Source organism: Furipterus horrens, unplaced genomic scaffold (assembly GCF_987537825.1).
Source record: "Furipterus horrens unplaced genomic scaffold, mFurHor1.1.pri manual_scaffold_5, whole genome shotgun sequence".
NCBI lineage: Eukaryota > Metazoa > Chordata > Mammalia > Chiroptera > Furipteridae > Furipterus > Furipterus horrens.
In genome coordinates, this window is record NW_028327175.1 from 8,861,012 (window position 1) to 8,880,045 (window position 19,034).

General features: G+C 40.3%; 1 protein-coding gene across 2 annotated transcripts in view; it reads left to right on the plus strand.

The window, feature by feature from the left end:
* The first annotated feature begins 463 nt into the window (after positions 1-463).
* The window catches only part of FYB1 (FYN binding protein 1), a 155,203-nt gene continuing 136,632 nt past the window's right edge, over positions 464-19,034 (plus strand). For both annotated transcript variants that reach the window (XM_090276155.1, XM_090276154.1), the window contains exon 1: positions 464-545. In XM_090276155.1, coding sequence (XP_090132281.1) covers positions 543-545 — 3 coding nt within the window. In that variant the 5' untranslated portion in view covers positions 464-542. The remainder of the gene's footprint in view (positions 546-19,034) is intronic.

A 19,034-nucleotide genomic window follows, 5' to 3' on the forward strand; every position in this document is an offset into this window, starting at 1 on the left:
TTGTCCTATTTAAGATTGTAGTTACGTTTTCAACAGGCACCATAAACTCAAAATAAAAAAAGTCCAAAAGTCAACAAGGTACAAAATAAGAATTATGGGTAATAATACCTCCACCCAAGTCAACCAGCCTGAACATTTTAGAGTGGGCCCTTCATTTATAGATAATAAGTAGATAGATAGATGGCTAGATAGACCCACATATACAGACTTCATATAAACCAGGTTAATAATATGCACAGAATTTAATTCCCAGGCACTTTTAAAAACTTTTTGTGTCAATTTTCTGACTTCAAAACCTCACTTACAGCTCTTCTCATATTATTAAAGTGTAAAAACTGGATAAACCCGGCCAGTCATACAAATGTTCTGAGGGCTAAGATAACATGCAAATAAACCTCACATATCAATGTGTGAAAACTGGACACACCACACAGTACAAAAAAGGAAGTAGGTTCTGCCAGGCTAACTTGCAAATTCACTGTCCACGTTACAGCATCTTCGGGGGCTCTGTGTGCTGCACACATCAACTCTTTTCAGGAAAAATGGTGAGTAGTCAATCTTCTGTTTCTCCCTGGTCTTCTGGAAAACGTCTCACCTCCTCTGCTCTCCTCTATGCAGAGCAGAGAGGAGCCGTGGGGCTTTAAGGCCAGATCCTCCTTTTGCTTGTCCCATGTTGTTGTTCCATTTGCTGTGAAAGCCGCTGAGTCTTTATTATGCCAGTTGAGAGATTGTGGCTTCAGGAGTTCCCTTTTCTAGCCTTCAGAGCAAAGAAAGAGCTATTCTGTAGAGAAAGAAAAGTTGTACTTTTTTTGTCTTTGCCTGTTAAGAGGGCTGGGGGGCAGAACGAGCAACGAATTATAGTTAGGTGTCTGATTATGAGTACATTGGATCCCAGGAGAGAACTCCAGTGAAATGCATTGGGCAATATTGCTGGTGATGAGGGCCATTTTGACAGCACAATGGATTTCATAGAAGGAGCTCTTTTGTTTTAGAAAATGCACTTTTATTATTTTAATTAAGAGAAGCAAACAAAGCCCAAAGAGTCCAAACCTTAGGGACAGGTTGTGTTCCCAAAGTTAATTGAAAGTCATTATTCAGGGCACACTTAAAATTGTGACCGAGTTCCCAGTGGTACCATAAAAACTAGCTTAACCTATAATGCAGCTGGACTATAGCATCAGTATTGTGCTACATAGTTTCCTGTGATTTCTCTGTAAAAATTGGCTGTGTTCTCATACGTGTGGTGTTCTTGTGCTCCCAGAGTCTAGAAGAAAGCCAACTTTCTGTCCCACAGCCCCCCAGACACTGGTGATTGGTCATGACTTCTCTCCTTCGGGAGCGGGTCACTTCTTTTACCAGCTCCCAGTGAGAAGATGGGAATTGAGACATGAGTCTTACAGGTTCTGGGGGAGGGTGGGGGTGGGGAGGGGAGGAGCACACTACAGGCATTGGAATGGAGAGGGCCAAAGGTTCCTGGGATGTGTTTGTAGTCTGGAAGCTCTCATGCCAGAAGGGGAAAGTGCAGAAGTGAGAGTGTAATCTCCCCGTGGAGGAGAGAGGAGAAGGAGAGATGGGGTCAGAGGTGCAGTCATGGAGAAAGGAATGCAGTGGGGAAGGAAACAGCAGCACCTGACCCTCCCTGCAGCCACACCTGGAAGAGGAAGGCAGTCACCTACGAAGGGGGGGGGGGGGGCTGATAATTACCTTCATTGTTTCCAAACTGGATCTCTAGGTCCAGGATTTTTAGAAAACACCTGACGTTAATTACTGTGGAAACCTGTGGGAATGAAGCACAAAAGTATGTGAGATTCTGTGAGGACAAGCCCAGTGGCTGCTAAGATCAATGAGTGTTCCCCACACAGCAGCAAGGAGCCTCGCCTTCCAGGCCCAGCCTCCCATAATGCCCTGGGCGATCTTGATCCAATCTTTCCAGCTCTTTCTCAAGCTGCTCAGTTAAGTAGAGTTGGCCTAGGTGTTCCCCCATGTTCTTTATAATATGATTCCACATTTTAGAAGTGAAAGACCATGGGCAATAGGATTCTGCCTCTCAAACATCTGCCACTTTGGAGACTGACCTAATCTGCTACCTTAGATAGGCTCACTCCATAGTCCTAAAATGGAAATAATAGAAAATCATACCTGTTTTAAGACAAGCATTTTAGGTACATTTCAATTTGCAGGATTTTCTGGAAAAAAAAGGGGGAGGCATAGGAGAAGCTATCCAATAATGCACAAATTCTTGTATGTTCATGCTTACTGAGGAAAAGAATCTTCTATACAGAACTCTTAGAAGGTTTTAAGAAATGAAGTAAAGTATATTCACCTTTCAGTTCACCGGTGAGTTAGTGACAAAAGAAATGTGTTATCACTCATTCATTCAACCAGGGTCTATGAGTTCCTTCTCCATGTTGGGGTTCTGCTCGATGAGAATGTGGGGTGAGCCTCACAAATGGGGTCCTGGCCTCCTGCAGCTCACACTCCCTGCAGTGTTGCTGAAGTTCCAGCAGGTACCTACGTCACCTGCAGGCTCAGGGACGCGGGCTGATCATTCACATTTCTAATAAATTCTCAGATGATGCCCACTTCTCTGGTCCAGGCACTTGGAGACCACTGTTCCGTGGAAGTGGGTAAAGTAAAAGCTAAAGAAAGTAACCATATCCATAAATACCTTGGAGTGGCCTCAGAGGAGGTGGCTAAAGAGCTGAGATAGAGCGCATAGAAGAGACGTCCCCTTAGAAAGGGGTCTTGTCTCTGGGGAGGTGACAGAGTAATGTGGTGGCTGTCACCTCTGGGTCGCACCCATTCTCAAGGCCAATTACATGAAAGCTGGACATCTCAGGTGGTGTCCAGGGAGGGTTGAGAATTGCTGCACCAGAGTGGGAATGAGCTGGACATGGGGGACCTGGTGGCTGAGACAATGCCCAGCAGAGGAAATGGCAGGCGCAGAGGGAGGGAAGCAGAGGAGAGACTGGATCTGCAGGGAGGCCAGGATGTCTAGAGGGTGAGCAAGAGGAGAGCGACAAGAGCTGCTTTCAAGAATTCGGCAGTGGTCACTTAACTATGAGTCTTGAATGCCATGACAAGGAATGTGACCTTATTTTGGTCACCTGGCAGTCACGAGAAACTCCTAAGAGAAGGAGTCAGCGCCATTCCTACCTGATCTACGTTTTGAGAGCAGGGCCACCTCTCAGGTGACATGCATCCTCACCAGAAAGCCCTGATGGTGGCTTGGGACTTAAATATTGACTTTTTCTCCCTCATCCTTCCAAATTGTGGCCTCAAACGTGCACCCAGCCAAGTTGGAGAATAAATGTAGGTTTTCTGAGGACAATGGGTTTGGGGATCTGCCAATAACTTGAGGGGCCATAATGGAAACCCAGTGGAATGCTGGTGGCCCTGGGGAAGTCAGAAATTTGAAATCTGATCTAGAAAGATCCCTCTGAGAGCTGGGGTTCCAACTCACTTCTTTCAAGTAGAGTTGTGATTCTTGTCCTTATCTTGTAAGCTGTAGGGGGCCAATCACAGTCCTAAATGATACGGTAATATGCCCAAATAGAAATCCGGTCACGTCCGCCTGCTTCCCCACCCCACCCCCACTCCCTGACCTATTCTTATTCTCCCCTTCTGCAAAAACAGCCATCTGCCTTTTGCAGCAAGATTTAGCCCAATGTGTTAAAATTTTCTTCCGTGCCATGACAAGTGGGTTTTAAGCCAAGGATGAGAGGTTCAGATTCTAGGAGACCCCTTTCACCCATGCACTGATGCATGTAGCAGGAAATGAGAGCCCCGTCTTAGAACAGATTTTAGTATACGCTGAGTGTGTGGCCCTGTTGTTCGGGAAGGGGATGGGTGTGGGGCCCCAACTCTTGATTTGGTAATGTGGACATCACTTCCCTAATACTTCGAGGTGCAGTGCATCTGCCCTTTCTTTCTTCTCCTGTCCTTCTCTCTTAAAAACATGAGAGCATAAAAATACAATAAAACATTGCGGTCATGTTATAAAGCAAATAACAACAAACGCTTACTCTCTCACTGCCCAGATCTCACGCGTATTACAATTTTGCCACAGTATTGCCATTTGCCATCTTTTTGAAACATAACAACAAAAGTCAAGGTTTAAGCCCTCTTTTTGCTCTTCCCAGTTCCATGTTCCTCCCTCCAAGAGCAGAGGGCCACTGGCTCTGAAGTGGCATCTCACTTTCCCAGCCATACTTTTATATTTTTATTTCCTCTGTCTATATCTATACAATGACATACAGTATTGCTTTGCCCAGTTTTATGTTTATGATTTCTGCGCTTGCTGTTTTTCACTCTACATTAGTATGTTTTCAAGGTATGTCCATTTGGACATATGCAGCTCTGGTTCAGTTTCTTGAATTGCTGTGTAATTATATTACAATTCATTCACCTATTCATCAACATTTAATTTGTTGTCAGTATTTTCAATTTTGAACAGCACTAGAATGAATATTCTTTTACATAGAGTGTATAGGGCACACTCGAGTTTATTGAATGTTAGCAAGTTGTTCTCCGAAGTCATTGTAACAGTTCACCTCCCACCAGCCTCATATGAGAGCTACCGTTTCTCTACAACATTCCTAAAACTTGGAGCTGTCAGATTTATTGATAAAGTTTTGAAAATTTATTATATGCAAAACTCTACCCTGTTGTTGTTTTAAGTTTCCTGATTACTACTGAGATGAAACATCTTCATAAGTTTATTGACCATTCAGGTAACCTCTTCTGTGTATCCTTCTCATGTGTTTTACTCTTTTCTTATGGATTGCTTTTTCATGCTGATTTATAGGCAATCCTTATATAATAATTCTAGGCATTAATCTTGTGTAAGTTATATGTGTTGTGAATTTCATGTTCCCAATTTCTGGCTTCCTTTTTCCTTTATTATTGATGTCTATTCTTATACAGAAGTTTTCAATCTTCTGTCAAATTTTAAAATATATCTTCTATTATTTCTGCTTTTGATGTCCTTTAAAATAAGTCATTCTTGACCCCTAAATATTAAAGCTCTTTTCCTAGTCTTCCATTTAAATTGTTTAAAGACTTGGTTTTCATTTAGGTCTTTAATCATTTGGATTTTATTTATAGTTGTGTCATGAGGCAGGCATCTAATATATTCTTATATGGATAATCAGTTTAGTACTATTTATTTTAGTCTATTCTTCCCCTTACTGCTTTCTTTTTTTTTTTTTTTTCTGATTTAATGTGTTTTATTGATTAAAATATTACATTTGTGCCAATTTCCCTTCCCTCTGCTCCCCTCCACCCGGTGGCCCCCTCCCTCCAGTTGTCCCCCCCTTTTAGATTATGTCCATTAGTTGTGCATACAGTTCCTCCCAACCTCTCTCCGTCTATTCCATTCCCTCCTACCTTGATCCCCAATTCCTATATCATCTCCCTCCCTTTCCCCATTCCCCCTCCCTGTTGACCTCCCCCCAATATGCTCCCGTACCCACAGTTCCTTTTCCACTCTCGTTGCCTATTTAGTTTGCCTTTGTTTCATCTCCCTAGCTTCTGTTTTTTTAAACCAGTCCCTTTAACATCTCATATAACAGTGGTTTGGATCTAATGAACTCTTTCAGTTTTATTTTGTCCTGGAAACACTTTCTCTGTCCTTCTATTCTGAATGACAATTTCGCTGGATAGAGTATTCGTGGTTGTAGGTTTTGGATTTTCATTACTTTGAATATTTCTTGCCAGTCCCTTCTTGCCTGTAGGGTCTCCCTTGAGAAGTCAGCTGATAGTCTAATTGGGACCCCTTTGTACATAATTCTTTTCTTCTCTCTTGCTGCTTTTAAGATTCTCTCTTTATCTTTAATTTTTGACATTTTGATTATAATGTGTCTTGGAGTGGTTCTCCCTGGGTCCAGTCTCTTGGGAACTCTCCTTGCTTCCTGGACCTGCAAGTCTATTCCCTTCCCCAAGTCTGGGAAGTTCTCCTTTATTATATTTTCACTCAATTTTTCAAGGTCTAGTTCATCTTCCTCATTCTCTGGCAAACCAATGATTCTTATGTTGGGCCTTTTATAGCTGTCCCAGAGGTTTCTGATCCCCTCGTTGTTGCTTCCCATTTCCTCTCGCTGCATTGGTTGACTGCTTGTTCCTTCTCCATATTCCAGTTTGTTGAAATGAACTCTGGATTTTTTCTCACCTTCTATCTCGTATGCGGTTTTGTTCCTTTCGTTATGAAATTTTTTTGCTTCTTTCTTATCTTTTTCCTGCTCTTTTGTGAATTCTGTAAGCCACCTGATAACAATGGCCCAGAACTGAGCCTCCGACAGGTTTCTTATCTGTTCATCTGTCAGGTTCTCTATCTGCTGTCTGGTGAGTTGTGTCACCGGGATTTCTATAGTTGTCTGCCTCATTTTGACAGATGCGTTTTGTTTTCTTGGGCTGGCTGTCGGGGGCAGTGCCTGTGTACTCGTAATGACCCAGCGACCGGCGGGCGCCGTTTGGCGTCACAAATCAGCGACCGGCGCCTGCCTGTCCGCGACCTATTTCGCAGCCCTGTGGTGCTTTCTTTGGGGGCGGGGGTCCAAGATGGATTCACACAGTTATTCAGCTAGGAGACTGGGATCCGTCCTCCCACCCCCCTGGGCCTCACTGTTCAAGGCGATGCGGCGGCCGCTCTCCCCAGCGCTGGAGTCGCGCACCACCAGGGGCTTGGCCGCCGGGATTCCTCGCCGGGGTCGCGCACCACCAGGGGCTTGCGCAGCCGGGATTCCTCGCCGGGGTCGCGCACCGCCAGGGGCTTGCGTAGCCGGGATTCCTCGCCGCCCGCCGCTCTGGGTGCGACTGCAAACAGCACTGCCCTCTTTAACTCTTACCTGCCCAAATGGCACCGCTGGTTTATAACTTCATATGTTGGACTTCCGTGTAGTTTTATTTTCTGGAATTTCTAGTTATCCTTTGTTTTGAAGTAGTTGTATTCCTCTCTAGTTGTAGAGGGAGACCTAGCGTGTCCGTCTAAGCCTCCATCTTGGCCGGAAGTCCCCCCTTACTGCTTTCTGATGCCTCCACCATCATGAGTTCATTTCCCATATCGGTGTGGCTCTGCTTATAGGCTCTCATCTATCATACCAGTCAGTATATTTATAAAATTCCCATGTTTATCATCATTTCTTATACCTGATTCTTCTGGTCTGGATTCCTATATCTTCTTACCCAAGTACATATGCTCTTACCTATTGTCCAACAATTTCTACAGTTATTTAGTATTTGTTATTGTTCTCCCAAACATAACAAGAACCTAAATAAAATGTAATTATCCATTGAAGTAATTTGACCCTATTTCTAGATCTTAAATCTTCACACTGGTGCCCTGACTGGTGTGGCTGGGTTGGTCAAGCATTGTCCATGGAGTGAAAGGTCACCAATTTGATTCCCAATCAGGGCACATGCCTGGCTTGTCAGTTCAGTTCCTGATCAGGGAGTCTGAGAGGCAACCAGTCGATGTTTCTCTCTACATCGATGTTTCTTTCCCTCTCTTCCTCCCTTCCTCTTTCTCTCTAAAAATAAATAATTTAAAAAAAATAAATAAATAAAACTCCCAGTTGGAAGAGATGTATATTACTTTTACTCACATTTAATTGGCCAAAATAAGTGGCGTGGTCATGCTTCAGCTAAGCAGGACAGAGATGTAGGAATGCATAATCCTCATGCATTCAGGGAACGACACAGAAGGGGGACTAATTTGGGTAAAACATGCTACAATGTATATTGGTCTTTGTATGGCTGAAAATGTCTTCATTTTGACTTCTCTCTTAAATGATAATTTAGCTATATATAAATATTCTAAATTAATCCTTTTCCTTAGCATTTTACAGACATATTCCAGTGGCTTCTGAGTTCTATTGTTGCTGATGCAAGTGGGCTGTCAAGTCTAATTATCATTTCCTAGAGGTGAAATTCTGTCATTTGTTTTAAGATGTTTATCTATGTTCTGAAGCTTTATTATACTTCAAAGATGTGAATTTATTTTCATTTATCTTGTTTGGTATTCAGATTATCATTTTAAAACAGCTGTCTACATCATTCCAGTAGAGTCAGATAGTAAATTATTAAAACAATCCAGTTCTACCATTGCAGCATGAATGTAACCACACATAATCATGACCAATAAAACTTCTGACTGTATCCCAATAAAACTTTATTTATAAAAACATGTAGCAGGCGGTACTCGCCTAATCTAAAGTTTAACGACTTTCTTCAGTTCTTCAAAGTTCTCAGCTATTATTTCTTCAAAAACTATTACCATATCATTTCCTCTTTTCTCGTAATTTTATCTAGTGTTTCTATTAAATGAAAGTTAGGTAGTTTCAACCTATCCCCCATGATTTTAATTGCTTTTCTAAGTTATTTATCTCTGTGACTCTTTGTGAATTATGTCACTTTATCAACTTCACCTTCCAATTCACTAAGTTTTTCTTCATCTGTGTCTACAGTGACTAATTGTCTGCCCAGCACATTTCCTGTTTTAGCACTAATGTCCTATGTCCTGGAAATCGTTCACTCCCAGACAGATCAGGTTAGTTGTTCACCCTATTTGTGTCCAAAATCCAGATTTTATTTCATATAGAATGTTTGTTTCAATAATTAAGTTTTTATTTCCAATTTTTTAGTTGGTTGTTTTTCATAACCATCTGTTCTTGCCTCATGTCGGCCTGTATTTCATTCCAAATATCCTTCTACTCGCCTATGGATATTATTCACTTTATTTGTTTCTGGATGAACCCTGAATTTTTAAAGTCATTTTTAGATTACAATTTTAATTTAATTTAGGTAAACGTATCTTATAATTGGTGATTTTGTTGAGTTTTTATGAACAGTTATCTTCTCATGTTTTGGACTTCTGTGTTGTAGACATATTTTAGGAAGGTTGGTTAGTCGGTTGGTTGGTTGCTTTTTATTTTCTACCAGCTCTCTCACATCTTCTCTAATATTGGGCTGATCTTGACGACTTCTTCTGAGGACTCTGGCCTTGAACCAGGTCTGTATTGACAGCTGCACGATCCGGGCCCACACTCATGTTGCACTTGGCATAGTTATGACTATGCCAACTAGATCTTAGCCCAGGTTCTGTCTCTGGGATGGTGTCGAGCCCCAGGTTTCTCAACCTCATCATTTGTGTGCGTTGTAGGGTGTTCAGCAGCATCCTGGTCCCTCCCCACTAGATGTCAGTAGCGTCCCCACACACTTCCTCATTGTGACAACATAAAGGATTTCCAGATATTACAAAATGTTCTCCCCCCCATCCCCCCACCCCCACCCATGTTCTTATTAAAATCATTCCCTGTTGAGAAATGCTTGCAGTGGCCAATCATTTGGTCTCCTTTTATGGGACTAAGGATGGAAAAAGCATATTTGTTACTGACCTTGGTTTCAAAGAGTGACCCTAGCTCCAGTTTTCAGGTTACCCGACAGGAGCTGAACAAACAATGCTTCCATATCCTGAACCGGCAGCCTGCCTCCCCAGTCCCCCGGTCCTCCGGACGGCTCACTGCCTTGCCTTTCTGTGCTGTTTTTGATCCAGCATAATCTTCTGTCTGAGTGTGGCCATCTCTAAATATTTTAATTTTATAGTCCATTTATCTTTGACATGTGGTCAGTAAGAGAGCTAGAAAACTGTAATTTACTGACCAGGGTTGATTCCTCTATCTCTTTCCCCTCACTTCCCTTTAGCATCATATCTTTCCTTTTTCTTTTCTCCCGTTATCCTGCAGCAGTGACATTGGGCAAATCAACAAAATAGAGGACATGTGTCAGCATCAGGGTTGATGAGATACTGGGAGAATTGTCCAGTTCCTTCCAGGTCTCCGTCACTCGCTTTGTTCCTATCGCAACCTGTTCAGACAGTAATTCTGAAAGCATACTCAACATCATCTGGGAACTTAAAAGAAATTCTTGGATTCTACCCAAGACTGAATAACAAGTTCTAGAAGTGAGACCAACCACGTGTGTGTATTAACAAGCCCTCTAGGTGATTCTGGTGCAGGTTCAAGTTTGAGATTCCCTGTGTTAAGACTTAACTAAAAAAGGTTTGGATCTATGGTTCTCAACCTGGCTGCACCCTAGAATCACCTGCCACCTCCAGAGATTCTGATTCAGCTGGCCTGGGTGGGGCTTAGGTACTTCTTTCTTTTAAGTTCCCCAGATGATTCGAGTATCCAGTCAAAGTTTGATTTCATTATTCATTTACCGGTTAGCCCATTTTGATAACCACTGTGCCAACTCTTACCCAGTGTTTCTGGAATTCTAAGGGAAAATTGGTAAACTTTAGGTGAACAAAGTTTGAAATGAATCTGGAGTTGGGCTTCCCTGCTTGGAATCTCAATGTTTCCCATTACCAGCTATGTGACTTTGAACAATTTACCTTCACTGTACCTCGGTTTTTCCATGTGTAAAAAGGGATGAATAATTATACCTACTTGTTATGGATGTTATAAGCATTACATAGGTTTATATATGAATGTCCTAAAAAAAATACTTATAACAGCAAAAGTTGTAGAAAATTTTTCTAAACTATTTATTTTGTAAGTAAACCATGCAAAGAACCTACAAAACAAACAAGTCAAAAAGTATTTTGAGAAAGGGAATTTTTAAAAGTGTTTAGAGAACGGTTCTCTTTTCCTCATATTGAGACATTTTGTTTTATAAAACCCATTTTTCCCCAAAGTGCTATATGGTTTTTAAAAAGTATCGATTCAATAAAAATTACCGTTTTTTTCATTAAAAAATTCAGGATTTTACTACATGCCTTTTAAAACCAGCTAGTGGAATTATAAAACCAGCTAGTAGAGCTCAGAAGCATTACTTTCTAGTCAGATTTTAGCTACCGAAACTGATAAGCCAACAATAAATTCAACCCTTATGTAAATTCTGGCAGAGAATAAAAGAAGTGAAGTTGAAATCCAACCTATGACAGACATTTAGTTGAAAGAATTCCTGTGAAATCTAGTAAAAACACTTTAACAGATAGACATTTGGGAGGCCTAATTTACATGAATACATTTTAATTTGTCAGTATATGGACATTGTCCAAAAAAACAAACAAACAAACAAAAAACTCGACTTGCAGTTTTGTTTATTACAACTTTTAAAGAAAGGTAGTTGAGTTTACATTATCATAAGCAGACATTCACCCAAAAGAAACTAATTTTATCACATGTCCCCACAATGTCATGAGACAGCATTTCAGGGCTGGGTGGAATTTTTTTAATAGCAGCACATAGCCACCCAACACAATAGAGCAGAGTTACACACTGTTTAAATTAGTAATCTGAGGAGGAGGTGGGGAGTTTCCAAGCTTTCTGTTATTAATTATCAGACAAAGAGTGTGAGGGTGGAATTATTGTAACTTCTGATTTCTAAGAAAGGTCTACCTGTAGTTATTAAGCATGCATAGCATAGATGGTTTCAATTCTCAGTAGATGTATAAGTTAGACAACCTGGGCAAGCATTGACTGAATTTAATAAGCAGGGCAAGGAGACGAGGAAGCAGTTCCAGATTGTAACCAGAACAACCATGTCTTGATGGCTAATTAGGCAAGAACCATTCTCCTTATATGTATCTTGACTCCTCTTCATCCACGTTTACCTCACTGCTCTTCCCTTCCACATGGTAAATCCTTGTATTTAATTTGCAACACACACACACACACAAACACACACACACAGGTCTGCCTGCACACCTGAGAAATGAAGCTACACCTACCCTTTGATCTGTAAGAAAACTGGCTTCTCACTTCCTTGACTTCATTACAGACAGGTATTCAATCCTGGGGTTGGAACCAGGTGGGACATGTGGTCTTCTTGGGCAAGTAGTTTACAAAAACTAGAACACTCCACATGTTTGACTTTGTAATATCTGTGCTACCGTTTCCGATGTTAAAGTCTGCATTTACCTGAATGGCTAGAAATACAGCTATCCATTAAGTAGCTTTTTTAAAGATTGTATTTAACAATGTACTCGTTTAGTTATTCTAATGAACTTGTACCTTTCAGTATCCTAGACCCCCAGGGGAGTCAAAAGGAGAGATGATGGTTACAATACAGGGCTTCCGGAACCAGTAGGCTGAGGCTGGAAGCTGAGCCCCAACTGCAAATTCTGTTTCCTCGGGCTCTCTGTGAAGCCCTGTTTCCCCCTATTCCCTCCCCACACTGAGGTCAGGTCAGTCCCCATTCTGAGATCCATTTGATCATCTTGTTGGCAGCTCCACATCAGATAGCTTCATTTTCTGGCTTTAGTATCTATGAGTTGAATAGATTACACAGTTCTGGATATATAGGAGGAGTCAGGGTAAGGTTTGGTAAGCTTTGTCTTCTGGGTAGGCATCTCATATGGGACATGTTTGGATTGGAAACAATGTCTAGGTTGGGAAAAAAGATCAGATTTTGATGCAGAACAGCCTGCTGGGGGTTCTGAACTGGTCTTGAGTGTGTGTGAGAGAGTACTGGGGGGTGGTTAAAATTTAGTATCAAATAGGCTATAGATGCCTGAAACTGACTTTGAAATTCATCAAAGAACAAAGATGAATGCATTAATCAATAGATGTGATAAAGCAAAAGCAAGAAGAACAAAATGCAAACAATTACAGAAAGTAAGTGGGGGTATTTCAGTGTTCACTTTCAACTTCAATTTCAGCTTTTGGATGATATACTTGCAACTTTTCATAATAAAACCTGAGCAGGGGGAGAGTTTAAATGTCATATATGCTGGGCAAATGGAACTGATCATTTTAGTTTAATACTCCGTTGTCTATATTCTTAATCAGTACATTTATTAATACAACCTCTGTTTATCCACTAATGAGATATCTGAAAAATATTTACCCCTAAATGTAAATAGATATATTTTTTCTCCTATAAAAAGGAGATGCATGATAATATTTTTTTCAAAAAATAAAGGAAAATGTAGAGAAAGTAATAACTCTACCATCTGAACAAAACCTCAATTAGCATTTTTAAAAATTATAATTGACATAGAATATTATATTAGTTTCAGGTGTACAAGATAGTGATTCGACATTTTTATATCTTATGAAGTGATCACCCCATTAAGTCTAATAACCATCCGTCATTGTACACAGTTATTACAGCATTATTGACTCTATGCCTTGTGCTGTGCATTATGTCTTGTGACTTGTTTTGTCACTGGAAATTTGTGAATGTCCTTCGTGACATATTACTAGACAAAAGATAAGACCTTCCATCATGTGCTTCTTGTAGGTGTTTTTGTGCTACTTTCAGCTCGGCCTAATGAGCTCTGGCAGTTCTTTAACACATGGCTCCAACTTTGTGCCTTCAAGAAAGCTCCCACTTCCCACTCTCACCCACTTTACTCCCTCTCGATTTGGCATGTCCTGCCTTCAGCTTCTCTTGCCAATGCCTTGAAATGCTCATCAATCATCTTTAATATTCAAATGCATTCTCTCCTCAATTATTTTGCTGTCTTGCATATCTTAAAACAGTCAATATATATTTGCTGTGGACTCATAATTTCACAAGAGTCCAATCTGATTAAGGCAAAACCATCTTTCTAACTCAATATAAGGTTTAAAACAAAATTATCACTCTAGGGAGAAATGAGGATATTTATGCCAATCCATTTCTGTTAAATTGTAGGAAACAGAGGTTATAATAGTAACACACAGAATTCTTATTTCACAAAATATAAATCAACTTCAGCTCATGCATGTTTTCACTTGGATTTTGTCATTGCCATTTCTCAAGGGTTCAGAATGAGGGATTGGCATGCTTTCTGAGTGGCAGGGAATGTTCTGAGCTCCCAAATGGATATTGGTAGTGTTTATAGACATTTTTATTTCATGGAAATAAAACCAGATTTGAATTCTTTAAAAAATGAAAAGAAATATTCTTACTCATATTTGAGAGGTATCTTTATACTGTACCTCTACTTCAAGGAGTTTCCATGAGTCACTTTCTTGCATTGTAAATTTTATAAAGGGTTTCCTGATTTTATAGAAATATCTTAGTTATTTCCAATACAAACTCCTTTCAGTGAATTTCAAAGAATAGACTAATAGACTAGATGATCTGAGCAATAAAAAGTGTACTTTTCTTTAGGAATAGAAAAGCAGATTGTTTCTGTCTTCCTCCTTTTGTAGAGCCCTGTCCTGAGCTATACCAAAGTTCAAATCACTTTTCAAACTTTGTATTTGAGAAAATAAGGAATATAATAACCATAACTAACATTTAACTGAATGTTTTCTATATGCCAACCATTGTGTTTTTAAAATATCAACTTGCTTAATTCTTTAAGTATATTTTATGATAATGATGTTACAGTTGTCCCAATTTCTTTTCCCTTTGCTCCCCTCTGCCCAGTACACCCAGCAATCCCCCCACCCTTAGTTCATGTCCATGGGTCATGCATATAAGTTCTTTTTGGCTTCACCCTTTCCTATATTATTCTTAACTTCCCCCTGTCTATTTTGAACCTACCAATTATGCTTTTTAATCCCTGCACTCTTTTCCCATTTCTCCCCTTTCCCCCTCCCAGTTGATAACCTTCCAAATGATCCCCTTACCTATGGTTCTGTTTTTATTCTGGTTGTTTGCTTAGTTTGTTTTTGTTTCTTAGATTCAGTTGTTGATAGTTGTGAGTTTGTTGTCATTTTAATGTTCACAGTTTTGATCTTCTTTTTCTTAAATAAGTTCCTTTAACATTTCATATAATAATGGCTTGGTGATGATGAACTCTTTAGTTTTACTTTGTCTGGGAAGCACCTTATCTGCCCTTCCATTCTAAATGATAGCTTTGCTGGATAGAGTAATCTTGGGTGTAGGTCCCTGCTTTTCATCACCTTGAATACTTCTTGCCAGCCCCTTCTTGCCTGCAAAGTTTCTTTTGAGAAGTCAGCTGATAGTCCTGTAGGCACCCCTTTGTAGATAACTCTCTGATTTTCTCTTGCTGCTTTTAAGATTCTCTGTTTATCTCGAAACTTTGGCATTTAAATTATGATGTGTCTTGGTGTGATCCTCTCCTTTATTATTTTTTCACATGAGCTTTCAATTTCTTGATCTTCCTCTTCTCCTTCTGGCACCCCTATGATTCAGATGTTGGCACTTTTAAAGTTGTCCCAGAGGGTCCTAAGCCTCTTCTCATTTTTTTCAATTCTTGTTTCTTTGTTCTGTACTGGTTGACTGTTTTTGTCTTTCTTATGTTCCAAATCACTGATCTGAATCCTGGTTTCCTTCCCTTCACCATTGGTTTTGTGTGGATTTGCCTTCATCTCATTTAGCATAGCTTTCAATTCTTCCTTTCTGTGTTTGCCATACTTAAGCATAACTGTGAAGTGTGTGAGCAACTTTATCATCAGTGTTTTAAACTCTGCATCTGTTAGGTTGGCTCTCTCCTTGTCTGTTAGGTTGGCTATCTCCTCATCACTTAGTTCTCCCACTGGAACCTTGATCCATTCCCTCTCTTGGGCCATACTTCTCTGTCTCCTCATCTTGACAGGCTCCAGTGTTTGCCTCTGTGTCTTAGGTTGAGCTCTTGCACCTGTTATGTTGTAAGGAGTGGAGCCTTAGGTATTTGTCAATACAGGGCAATCTGTTTCACCATGTTGTGGCACTGTATGTGGGGGAGGGGTCAGAGAGGGAACAATGCTGCTTTCTCAGCACTGGTCCCTTTTCCAGGAACTTCTGCTACTTTCATATGGGACTGGCACCCCTCTAGCTGTTTCCCTGGCCGTCGTTCCCAGAGTGGGTGGGTCTGCAGATGTTCTAGGACCGTGGGGGCCATTTAAACAAGAGGACTCTGCTGAGAGACTGGCAGTTTCTTCCTCTGCCCCAACCCCTACTGGTTTGCACAGTCAAAAGCAATGAGGTTTTATTGTCCCCAGAACTGGGACCATGAGCTGTGCGGTCTGGTCTGGTGCTGGGAATGCTCCCCAGGTGTCCTTCCCTACTTTATGAAATGTGTGACTGTGCTTTCCACTGGCCTGCCGCCACCACTGCCACCACACTGCATCCTCTCTCCTCCAGTTCTGCCCCTCCTACTCTCTGGATGAGTAATTTTTTCTTTATTTCTTTGTTGGACTTCCATGCAGCTCAATATTCTGGAACTCCTGGTTTTCTCTAGTTTTGAGATAGTTGTATTCCTTCTTAGTTGTGGGGAGAGATACAGTGTGTTATGTAGGCCTCCATCTTGGCCAGAAGTCTGAATTTTTATAACAATCCTGGATGATGCACTATGTTTACTCTGTTTTACAAATCTAAAAACTGAAGAAGGTTATGTAATCAGCAACCAACGAGTGAGTGGTAGAGCTACAATCCAATCCCAGACTGGTCCCAGGGCCTATATCTAAACCATTGTACTCACCAGCTCCCCAGGGTACAAAAGAAAATGGCACTAAAGTAGTCTTAAGGTAAGGCACAGTGGGAACCTACTGTTTCATAAATTAATATTGAGTCTACCTAGATCTTTCTTTACATGAATGTCTCCTCTGTTGTAATTTCCTTAAATATCAACACCTTCTTAAAATAATATGTATTTATATATCCTCTTTTCCCATTTTTTGTTATTTTTAGATTAACATATAGTATGACTCTCTTTTGAGCCATTTTATTTTTGTATCATTATCATGCCTTTTTAAGCATAATTTTATAAATTACTCTAATATCTAAAAAGGCTAATGTCTAAAAAGGCTCATGTCTCTCATTCTTTCCAACATTGCTTCTCTTTTCACAGTATTCACTGATGTCCTTACCCATGTGTTTTTCTAAGTAAAATTTATAATTTTATTAAGTTCTTAAAAAATTCTAGTTGTGAATCCAATTGTAATTCTTTTAATATCAAAAACATGGGCTGGTGTATTAATAATGGGTTTTCCATTTTAGTATTGCTCTGTAGTGGTTCAATTACTTTTCACACTTGGCACTTTGGAGATTTTCTACCTACTCAAGTATCCCTTATGCATTCTCAGGTTGACTTTGCACGCTCGGGGCAGAGTCAGGCCAAGGAGCAGGAGGCAGATCAGAGAGCATAAAGTCACTGCACAGGAAAACTGTAGTGTCAGTTAAAACTGCATTCCAGTCTAACTGAGTGAGCCAGTTAGTCACAACAGATGAAGGGACTCCTTATTTTATTTTTGTTGTTAATTATGGTTATGTTATTGTCATTCAATTTCACTCTCCCCTGATGTGGTTTACAGAGGTAAAATTAATGAAAATATTCAAAAATTGTGTTGTGCGGCTTTTAATGTGCTAATTAAGCAATTCTTTCAGAAAAAAAAATACTAATTCTCTCAAGAAATACTCTTGAAAACCACGAACATGTTTTTGCTACTTTTTCCATGTTTTCAGACAAAATTTCAAACAACAGGTCACCCAAAGTTTGAGTGAGATGTATTCATCCCCTAGGCATGTAAAATGTTTTCCCAATATAAACTTCTTCAAAGGTGGCTATTGAAGAAAACCAAAGGTGGTTTCTTCAATCACTTGAAACCCCTCCATTGAAGATGACTAATCTTTTGACCATTAAATGGTGAAATGGAACACTTCCAAATCACATGATTCTCTCTTAAAGCTACTTCCATTTAGTTTCTTTATTAAGGTGGCTTCAAGATAGAACATTTATATATAAAGATTGGTTATTACATATTAAAATTCTAAGGTCCCTTGTCCTAAGCAACCCACTGTTTTTGTTTTCACATACCCGAAAATCAGAGCTCCGTATCATCTTAAGAGGTTGTTTAACCACTTTCCAACACTCACAGCATGAAGCCCACTCGAGAAATTTGCACAGAGATTACCTCAGGGTGACCAGACAAGACTTTACCTGTCTTTCCACCCCTAAATAGAGTGATTGCTGGACCATCTCATTTACCATGTGAGAAGCAAAGGGCCCTAATCATCTCCCTACTTTCAAGTAATCCTACCACTTAATGCTAGAAGTAAAACCAAGAACATAAAAAGTGTATCATCACCCATTTGATTTTTTTAAAGAGATTCCAGACAATTTATTTATTTATTTATTTTATGAAATCTATTCTGAGTAACATTCCAAAAATGCCTTCCACTTACCAAGCTTAGTGGAATCTCTGTAGTCTTCTCAATAGTATTTTGAAAGTCTTCTCTTCTCTGCAATACCATTCTTCCCTGGCTCTCCTTCCTTTGACCCTATGTCTTCCCTTTGGTAATACTCAAGGCGCTGTCCTTTGCATCCCTCTCACTCTGGCTTCCGTCCTTGTTAGTTACTATCACTGTCTAAGGCCTTAGCGATTCATCCTCTGCTGATGACTCCCGCATATGACACCTCGAATGCCACTGGACCCAAACCGGTCACCACCCTTTCCCAAATCTGTTCCTACTTCTATATTCTCTAACTCAAGCTTTATCTTTCTATGTCATTTAATATTTTCCTATTGTCACCAGTGCCCTACAACCCAATTTAAAAGCACCTACACATCCGTTTTCTCCAACCATATTCAATGGGTAACATTCAGAATTTAGGCCCTTTTCCTCTTTGACTGGACTATTACAATCTTGCATCTCATACTTCTTAAATCTATCCTCACTCTGCTACTAGAAGGGGTTTTTTTTAAGTGTATGTCTAGTTAATGCAACTTTCTGGTTTCAAAGCTCTCCCATGGCTCCTAATGGCCTAGAGCAGGGGTCAGCAAACTACGATGGTCTGCCAGCCAAATCCCTTCCTTTACCAGTTCTTACAAATATAATGTTATTGTAACACAGCCTTGTGCTCATTCGCTTATACATTGTCTGTGGTCGATCTCGAGCTACTATAGCAGAGTTGTGTCATTTTGGCAAAGACCATGTGGTCCCAAGAGCCCAAAATACTGACAGTCTGGCCCTTTACAGAAGAAGTTAGCTGATGACCAGCCTAGCAGATAATGTCTGATCTCCATGGTATGACAGATAAGGTTTCTGTCCTCTGGGGACAGCGCCAATCTGCAGAAATGGCTCTTGCCACACCACCCTCAAACCTTGTCCTCTAGCAGTGCCGGTCCAGCAGAAATTTCTGTGACGCTGGA